Consider the following 10,577-nt stretch of genomic DNA (forward strand, 5'->3'; position numbering starts at 1 on the left):
GGATATCAGAACAAAATAAAGAAAGCAGAAATTTAAGCAAGGAAGTATTTAAAAAGCGTTAAAATAAAGAGAGAATGAAATGCATGTGTTGTGTACAAATGGGAATAATGTAAGCGATTTTAGAGCGATACTTGTGTATGTTTGTGAATGCTGGAACCTGTAGTTCTATCGCTTGTGTCATGTACGCAGATGTGACCCCCTCCTTTGTGCTCTCCTGAAAGAATGTGAATGCCAATTTCAGTTTTTTAGACAAAACATTTATAACAAAATGTACCGGGTTAACGAATCTAATGATAAACAATGTGATCACAATTATTTTTGAATCTGTTTTCCAAACATGGTAAAATCAAGGTTACATTTAACCATGTCTTACACTAATTGAATATCTTTTGATAGTGGAAACAGTGCATTTAAAAAAAAAGAGAGAGAAATTGAGTAAAATGAAGTAATATGTCCCCCATTTATCTGTGTATATATATTAGTGTGTGATATTGAAATTATCATATGAGTATTAATTTCTAATATGAGTTTAACAATTTTATTAATAAATATAGATATATTGAAACTGGTTTAGACAACCTTTGGTTGGAAATGAAATCCAGGTTAATGGGGACATTGGTAAAAATTGAATTAGTTTAGATTAAGATAACAATTTTGTAATTTTACATTTATTCAGTGGAAAGAAAAGAAAGATTAAGATGAGGTTGTTAATTTGAATACAGCTGCAATAATGTTTAACAAAGCCAAGATGGGTGGGATACATAAGGAAGTTTTTCTACAGAAATGAAATCTTAAAGTCTGATAATAACTTAATGTGCGGTCCATGATGTGAGAGTAATAATAACATGTAAATATAACAGACCCATCACATCAAGTCCATACATCCTGTTAGGATAGCTGCTGCCTGCAGCCAGTTGGTTTATATATAAGGATGGCCAAGTGCTTTCTGGTCCTTCATACATATTGTTGGTCCTTTTGTTTTTATGTATTTTTATTTTTGAAATCCTAAGCAGAATGTGTGGATTGAGAAATGATGTGCCCCTTTTCCTTGTAAGTGCAGTGGGTATAAGTAGAAGAATATTTAGGATTTATGGACATCTCTGCATGACTGCAGGGTATTCTTAGGCCCCTTTCACACGGGCGGATAGAATGGTGCTTTTAGCTGCGGATTTTCTTCATTTCTACCGCAGCTAAAAGCACACAATGCTTTCCTATGGCCCCATTCACACACAGCGTTTAGCGGCGATTTCGTTACATGCGGTTCGGTGCGAATAGAAAAAATAGAATTGTATGCGTCCAGGTGCGATGTAGCGCAGCTATAAGCACATAACCGCAGGTAATCGCAGTCTTTTGTGTCAATTGCGGCCAGCAGCGTGAAAGAAGAAAAAAAAAACCCGGAAGCACATCCTATACAGCAGGTGTACCTGGGAAATGACACAGGAAGTTGAGAGGGATGAAAGGGGAGAAGACAGCATGGCGGCAAGAGACATCTCACACGAGGCCATCATCGCACTGGTGCAAGCCCGACCAGAGTTATGGGACTCAGAATGCCCAGGATATGCAGACCGAGTGCTGAAGAGAGCAAAGTGGGAAGAAGTCTACAAATATGTCACACCGAACTGGGACGAGATGTCTGCAACTGAACAGGATAACCGAGGTGAGTGCAAGGTTTGTTGTGTCTATGCAGCAGGGTACACATGCATCCTAGTAAAGATTTTACCCCCTAATGACCAGGCCATTGTATGTTTTTTTATATATTGCAGGAAAGGAGGTTTATACACGTTGGAGGTCCCTGCGCGACCGTTACAAAAAAGAAGTCAACGAAGAGAAGGCTGCGGAGAGAAGCGGAGCACCCTCAACTCGTCGCAGGCCTAACCCCCATGCAGAGGCTTTGTCTTTTTTGAGGCGCACCACTGAGATGCGCACGTAAGTATATCCATTTATTTTACTTAGCGATTTGGCATATTCATGTTCACTTTTTTTTTAAACGTGTAATCTTTATTGTTACCTAGAACTGTGTCAAGTGTCCCTGTGAGAGCAAGCGCAAGGCGCGAAAGTTCGTCGCCATCACCATCAGGAGACGCTGACACCAGTCAAGAAACCACAGAAACAGTGTCATCCCAAGAATATCATCCATCCACTCAAGAACCTGCGGTATGTATTTTAAAAATGTCACAATTTCTGTCCACAAAAGACGTTACATTTTGAAAAGGCAGCTGGTGTTGGCACAAATGTTGTAGAAACAACAACGACTTGTTTTTTGGGCAAGGTGTGACTTGTTCTTCTGGCTTTGGAGGTCTTCAGTGAGATCAGGTTTTTGCAACAAAACAAGTACCTGTGTGTGATCTATTCTAAACAGGTGCTGCAATATTTGTGCAAGCCATCATATGCTGTTCAGTGTGACCTCAGTATCAGATGCATAATCTATATATTATAATATTGCAGGCAAATCCAGATAGGAGAGTCCGGTCTACTACTACCACCCGTCGAACACGTACTCAACAAGAGACACCTTTTGAGGAATATTTCAACCGTATCATTGAAGAAATGAGAAACCAATCACAAAACCAGGCAAAAGATGATGAATTCCTCAACATCTCAGACCCCGATGTTATGTTTTTAAGAATGTTGCTTTGTGTAATCAGGGAGATTCCTGCAGATAAGCGCACTGAGGTCAGGGGTGATATACATGCCTATTTAACGTATATTGTGTCCGCTTGCAAAGAGCAACGCCCATATCCTAAATTTCAGCCATGGGCTATGGGTTTTAATTCACCTAGTGGGTCTTTCAGTAGACCAATGCCCAGTCAGCAGTGCCATGACACAACATCTGCCATTAACCCTTATGTAGGACCCCCACCACTGTATACATCTTACCCGTCTAATCCTGGTTACCAAAGGATGCATGTGCAGCCACACCCAGTGTCTTCACCCTCATCTTCCCATTCAGGATCACCCATAGATGTTGGCAGTGAACCAAGCCATTCTTCCCTGCGTAACCCTAATTATTCAATATATGAAAACTTATAGTATTCCTATGGCAGTGATATGACGGTTGTATTTTTCTTGTTGTGTAATGTTACTTAATGTTTTACCTACACTACTTTAATGTTTTACCTACACGAACTAATGTTTACAACAAACCCCAGATTCCTCCATGTACACTGAACTGTACGCACAGAAGAATCTCCCACTGTCCCAAGCTTATACATGTTGCTACTTGGCCCCACTTGCTCTCACAATACCTGAACTTTCTGATTGGGTGCTAGCATTGTTTAGGTTGAGAGACTTGGCCCAGTGGGAGATTACCCCATCTACACAGTGGAGTGTACATGGCGACATCTTTTGCACTTTCTCCATCTAGCCAAATATTTCAGAACTGTTTACCGCACTCAGTGCCCATCTTTGGCCCCTTTCACACGGGGCGGATCAGTAATGATCTGCCCCGTGATGATCCGCTCGCTCAGCGGGATTGCTCCGTTGTCCCCGCTGAGCCGGCTGCGGACAGGGCGGTCTCCGCACACTGTGCAGGGACCGCCCTGTCAGCTCTCCACTCTCCTCTATGGTGATCGGACGAGCACGGACTGTCTGTCTGTGTCCATCCGATCGGCTCTGCAGACGGATAGAATAGGTTTTTACTCCGTCTGCAGAATCGGACTGTTGCGGAGGCGGACGATATCGGGTGCCACCGCAATTGTCCGATTCTGTAGACGGAGGGAAATCCAATTTTTCTAGCCATCTGCAGAGCGGATTGGATCTACACGGACAGATGGTACGTGCTCTTCCGATCCCCATAGAAGAGAACAGAGAGCTCACAGGGCACAGTGTGCCGGGACAGCCCTGTCTGCCACCGGCTCAGTGGGGACAATGGAACAATCCCTGCCGACCAAGCGGATCTTCACGGGACGGATCATTACTGATCTGCCCTGTGTGAAAGGGGCCTGACAGCACTTCAGGAATACTGTAACCTTTTTTTTTTTTTACGGGGGGTAGTGGGGGATATTTTGTGGACTCGTTATCTGTTGCACTTGAAATTCAATACTTTAAACTAAAAGGAGATTTTATATATATATCTCTATATATATATATATATAGATCTCTATATATATCTCTCTATATATATCTCTATATATATATATATATATATATATATATATATATATATATATATATATATATATATATATATATATATATTCCAAAGGAATTAAAAAACATTTTTCTATACTTGCAAGCATTCAATGTTTTTGTAAGGTTTTTCTATTTTTTTTATACACCCTGTGCAGTGCAGGAATACTGTAACCTTTTTTTTTTTGTGGGGTAGTGGGGGATATTTTGTGGACTCGTTATCTGTTGCACTTGAAATTCAATACTTGAAACTAAAAGGAGATTTTATATATATATATTCCAAAGTAATTAAAAAACATTTTTCTATACTTGCAAGCATTCAATGTTTTTGTAAGGTTTTTCTATTTTTTTTATACACCCTGTGCAGTGCAGGAATACTGTAACCTTTTTTTTTTTGTGGGGTAGTGGGGGATATTTTGTGGACTCGTTATCTGTTGCACTTGAAATTCAATACTTGAAACTAAAAGGAGATTTTATATATATATATTCCAAAGTAATTAAAAAACATTTTTCTATACTTGCAAGCATTCAATGTTTTTGTAAGGTTTTTCTATTTTTTTTATACACCCTGTGCAGTGCAGGAATACTGTAACCTTTTTTTTTTTGTGGGGTAGTGGGGGATATTTTGTGGACTCGTTATCTGTTGCACTTGAAATTCAATACTTGAAACTAAAAGGAGATTTTATATATATATATTCCAAAGTAATTAAAAAACATTTTTCTATACTTGCAAGCATTCAATGTTTTTGTAATGTTTTTCAATTTTTTAAATACGCCCTGTGCATTGCAAAAGATAGAAATAAAAACAATTTAAATTGTTGAAAATTGTCGACTACTTTATTTAAGGCAAACGTGAAAACTGACACAAAAACCTGAAATATGTGATGAAAAAAACATGCAACAATGGTTAAAAATGTATACATAGTCCAATTGCCATGGCAGCTGTCCATCTTCACTCAAAAAATAATCAGTAAAATGTTCACGGACTTGTAGGGCCTGATTACTTGGACGAGTGCCAGTAACAGGACCTATGGGTTCCTCATAAACAGGGGTTTCGGTGGCCACGATCTCCTTACCCCTCAAAAAATTGTGGAGAACACAACTCGCTAGAACCACATTGACGGCATGCTCAACTTCCAGATGCATGGCTGTCATCAAAACACGCCATTTGGCAGCGCAAATGCCAAATGCGCACTCCACCATTCTTCGAGCTCTGCTGAGTCTATAGTTAAAAATTCGCCTCCTGGCAGTGAGACCATGCCTGGTATAGGGCCTTAGCAGGTGCGTGGTTAAGGCAAATGCCTCATCTTCCAGCACTACAAGTGGAAGATCTGGTCCAGTAGTACCAGGGAGAGGCCTTGACTGTGGCACCTGAAATTCGCCATGTTGAAAACGCCGCCCCATTATGGAATTTCTGAAAATTCTCGAATCTCCAGAACTCCCATACGCTCCAACATCCACAGCGATGAACTTCATATTTGCATCGCTGAGTCCCAGAAGCACAATAGAAAAGTATTTCTTATAATTGAAAAAGCGGGAACCGGATTTTGGAGGCTTGATGAGCCGGATGTGTTTCCCATCTAATGCCCCAATGCAGTTTGGGAAGTTGGTCTTCTCCCAAAATTCCTCCGCTATTTCCTCCCACAGACTGGATGTTGGCTCCGGCATGACTGATGTTCTCAGTTCTTCCCAGATGACGTAACAGGTATCATGCACAATGGTGGATACGGTGGAAATTCCCATCAGAAATTGATGATGGAGGGAGGTGAAACTGGCACCAGTGGCAAGGTATCTGCAATACAAAATTGATAACAATTCAGAAAATATAAAATATAGTAAAATAAATAAAATTTAAAAAAAAATCAATATACATATGGAGTTCTACATGGTAACAAATAAACATCAGCATCTATATAAGCTGATGACTTTTAACACATTGCAGCCCAAAGATAAATCCCTCGGCTCTGGTAGTAGGTGCTGGCATCCAAACAGGAAGCCTGGTGGTGGGTTGGTCTAGTACAAAATATTATTTGGTGGTACCTTGCTTGTTAATGCAAAACTCTGCCTTTGTGTTCAGAGCTCACCTACATAATGAGAAACTACTGAAATTTGATGATGTTTCCTATTTGCAAAAAATAAAACTGACTGTGCAAGGCACGATAGATAGTTTTCAAGGATAAAAAATAATGGTAATGGGAGTAATGTGCGAAAAATCGCTGTTGTGATATAGATTAGGTTATAGATTCATCTATATATATATATATATATATATATATATATATATATATATATATATATATATATATATATATATACATATACATATACATACATACATACACACACACTATTGCCAATATTGCCTAAGCCTGCATGTACATGAATTTAAGCATTTGTTCAACATATGGAAAACCTACCTTAACGTAAGTAACAGCCGTTCTTCTGGACTAATGCTTCTTCGCATATTGGTCGTGGTTCTGGTCAGGCGTCCTCTAACAAGTCCCAACAGCTCATCGAAGCATGCCACCGACATCCTGGTGTAATTGTGGAACTTGTCCCCATGAGTCCTCAGCTCACCGAACATGAGGGCAAAGTAGCCGATCGATAGGCGCTGAGACGTTAGGGGATGGACCCAGTAACGACGAGGACGTCGCCTACTCTGGATCGCTCTTCTTCTCTTCATCCTCATCATCAGCAAAATGAGCATTGCAAGCAAACTACCCATATTTGCATTCATTTTTCAAAAAAACTGGCACAAAACTCAGCACTCCTCTCCACTCCTGCAAAACTCCAACACACACTCAGCCAGAGAACAAAGAAACAGGTTTAAATATAGAGGACTGCAATGCATCATGGGTACATTCCAGGGAACAAAAACATAAATAAATAAAAGGGTTGCTATGGGAATAAAAACTGCAGTTAAACGCAACCGCATAAAAACGCATGTAAACGCATGTAAACGCTGGTAAACGCACTGTGCAAACGCAGCTGATCGCTGTGCCTGGAGCCTTGAATTTTGTAGAAAAAAATAAACATGATTCCTGCGGCAGAACAGCCGCCCGTGTGAAAGGGGCCTTATCATTTATTATAATATTGCCAGGAAAAAGTTGTCTTTTTGAAACATGAAACTGGAGTTCTTACACAAACAGCATGATAGAAAAAAGCCATTGTTATATTTATGCAAGCTGGACCCAGTAATGAAGGGTTCACCATGATATATCAGAGCTATAACTTTATGCAAAGTTGCTATTAGACAAAGTTACAGATATTATTTTGGTTGAATATTGAATTTTTAATAGTCCGACATTCTGCACAGCAAATATATAGCTAAGTGTTTGTCTAATGAAAGGTTCAAAATATGAATTTGTTTTGTGTGTTTATGTACAAATCTAACAATGAAAAATGTGTACATTTGAATCCAGCCACCTTATTGCCTCTATTGGAGGAGGCTGGAGACAAAGAAAAACACATGTGTTAAATTGATGACGTGGGAATCAGCTGCTGTGAGCTCAGTGCTGGACACACTCCCTGAAGACCCGAGTATTTACTTTTTTGTAGTGTTATTCCTGGTTTTATACCGAGGGTGAAGTTTATCACCCAGAAGGATTCCCTGTATTCAGAGTCATTGGATCCTTTTTCCCCTGCTCAAGAAGCAGAGCTCCATGTTTTAGAAAAGCCTGTGAGCTATAAAAAGAGTATATATTTATATAGATAGTCAAGATAGAGAGCTTTTGGTTCCATTTGAAGGGCCAGAAGTTTGTTTTTACTTCGGCAGGTAAAGCAATCAAGCACGCTAAGTTAATTTGATTGGCTGTTTCCAGCCTTCCAGGTTCTTGCTGAGGTAGCCATACTGACAGTAAAACTCACATATGGAGGCAGACCAGGCGACTCTAAGGATGCTGCATTTACAGCCCCGGACACTTGCTGGGTAGGACCCAGAGCAGGGTGGTGGGACGATGCAGACGTGTTTCCCATCAATTGCACCTCCAAAATTGGGAAAGTCCCAATGGCTGGCAAAGTGGGAGGCCACAGTCTGCCATTCCTGTGGTGTTGAAGGAAACTGTGGAGTCAAACAAGAAAAAAAAAATAGTCATTTTGCACATCAACATTGCAAGCAGATTAGACACAAACATTTTTGGACAATATCAGTATAACATTTTGGAAAATGAGTATTTAAAGCCTAAAGTATAAGGTCCCCTTATCAGATTCATCACCCCCCCCCCCCCCCCCATCTGATGAGCCATTGCAAAAAATGAGGGGGGGATGTTTTGGACTACTTCATTGAAAGCTGAATGCATAAATAATGTGTGATACTTTGGCCAGCCCCTCCTTACTTACACTATTGGCAGCCAACCAGACAGGTAAGAAGTGTCATAATACAAAAAAAAGGAACAAATGGAAGCACATTTTGACATTCTGCTATTACCTATCAAGATAATAATAGGAGGAAAAAAACTTTAAACTGTAGCATTTGAAAGTATTGAGGCAGGCCCTTGCACTACATGCTTTGATGACTTCATCTATAAATCTGACCAGAAAAGAGGTAGGTATAGTGTGTATTGGGTTTGGCAAAGTCAGCAGATAGAGGATTGCTATCAGCTGACCTAGCAGTTGGGGGGAGGTGGGTTCCTAATGAGTTTGGCCCAACCAAAAAAAAAATTCTGTCACTCTGCATGAATTTAAGCACACACATAACATTTGTACACATTTTAGGGGGTGTTTAGGGGGAAGCAATACTATGGAGCTGACAAAATACATTGCTAAGTGACAAGGCTATAGGTTTATGGCCCCAGAAGAGCATGCTGGTGAAATTAGTGAAGGCAAATATGCATGAAGGACAACAAAGGAACTTGAAAAGCTTCTAGCATGCATGAGGACAAAGGGGCACAACATATCAATTAGAGCATGTTGCAATCATGGTAATTAGAGAATGAGGAAAGAAATACAACACATTAGCAAACATTAAATACATAGAATGCGATGTTAAAGGAGAAAACCTTCATATAGTCCTTCTGCAGGACCTGAATGATGGCAGAACAGGTCTCTGGAATAATGATTCCCAAAGCCTGGGGGGAGATGCCTGTTGAGAACTTGAGATCCTGAAGACTTCTCCCTGTCGCCAAGTAGCGCAACGTGGTGCTGAGCCTCTGCTCCAGAGTGATGGCTTGCCGCATGCAGGTATCCTGCCTGCTGATATAAGGGGACAGCAAAGCCAGCAGATGGTGAAAAACGGGGTCCGTCATCCGGAGATAATTCCTGAAATCATCAGGATTATTCTCCCGGATCTCACAAATCAAAGGCAAGGCATTGGTCCACAAACTCCTCCTTGCGCTGTTCATGGACTGGGCTTGTGTCAAAGCAAAAAGCCCAACATCAAGCCGCTGCACATCACGAAATCTACGAAACATGGCTTGAAAACGGTCGGCTGGTCAGAACGGACAACAGAAAGCACTGAAAGAATGAACTGAAAACCAGAAACGAGCAGACAATAAGCAACGAAAATCAAAGCGTACTATACCAAGATATAGTCCACAATGAGCAACAAATGATAACTGACTACACGCACTGATAAGCAGATACGCACCAACAAGCACAAACTGAAGAGCAGTAACGATCTGAAGCACAAATCTGAAAAGTGCAAATCGTCTCTAACCAAACTTCTACTAACACGCAATAAACACGAGATCAGCAGAAGGGGCCCAAAGGGTGCCGGACATGGTGCTGAACTTCCCTTTTCTAGTCCCGTCATACGCGGTTTACGTCACCGCGTTCTTGCCAACCGGAAATTCCGACAACTTAGTCCGACCGTGTGTATGCAACACCACTTCCAGAATAAATCCGTCGCAATTTATCAGACAGATTTAGTTGTTGGAATGTCCGACCATGTGTACAAGGGCTTAAAGTTGAGACAGAGGCTGCTAGGGAATGGAGGGGTGCAGGTACCAGTAAGCTGGAACTGAAGACTTTGACTTGGGAGTAGGGTTGCCACTTTTTCTTCCAGCCAAATCTGAACACTTTAGCAGCATGCTGCATTTTTTTTTTTTTTGCAGTATACAAAACACATGAAAAACAAAATGTAGTACCAACAGATGTAAAACTTGTATAACCTTTTCAAAAATTGTGCTGCACCAAAACGCATGGTATTTTGTTACCATATGTTTTTCTGCGGGTGAAGGAGCGCAAAAGCAAGAATTGTGGTTGTGCCATTAAGACTTAATGGCACAACCACAAACCTTGCTTTTGCGCTCATTAAGACTTAATGGTACCACTGCACACCTGCAAGAGGGCTATGTGTTTTTGGGCATTGCAGGAATACACAGAATGTTGGGCACATTTCTGCAATGCACAAATGTCTACTTAGGGCAGGTGTAATGAATTATACTTCGGTTGCTAAAATTTTCTTCCAGCCGGGGTCCGAATTGCTGTCTAATATAACATAAAGTAAAGGA

The 10,577-nt window shown here is 40.7% G+C and overlaps 1 protein-coding gene across 1 annotated transcript; it reads left to right on the forward strand.

The window, feature by feature from the left end:
• The first annotated feature begins 1,121 nt into the window (after window positions 1–1,121).
• LOC143930630 (uncharacterized) lies at window positions 1,122–4,854 on the forward strand. The gene is made up of 4 exons (XM_077455127.1): window positions 1,122–1,657; window positions 1,764–1,926; window positions 2,013–2,154; window positions 2,446–4,854. The coding sequence occupies exons 1-4, from the start codon at window positions 1,432–1,434 to the stop codon at window positions 3,028–3,030; spliced, it is 1,116 nt and encodes a 371-aa protein (XP_077311253.1). The 5' UTR covers window positions 1,122–1,431; the 3' UTR covers window positions 3,031–4,854.
• Window positions 4,855–10,577: the final 5,723 nt, after the last annotated feature.

This window comes from Lithobates pipiens, unplaced genomic scaffold (assembly GCF_037356315.1).
Source record: "Lithobates pipiens isolate NorthernLeopardFrog02 unplaced genomic scaffold, aLitPip1_a1.2 Scaffold_25, whole genome shotgun sequence".
Classification (NCBI taxonomy): Eukaryota; Metazoa; Chordata; class Amphibia; order Anura; family Ranidae; genus Lithobates; species Lithobates pipiens.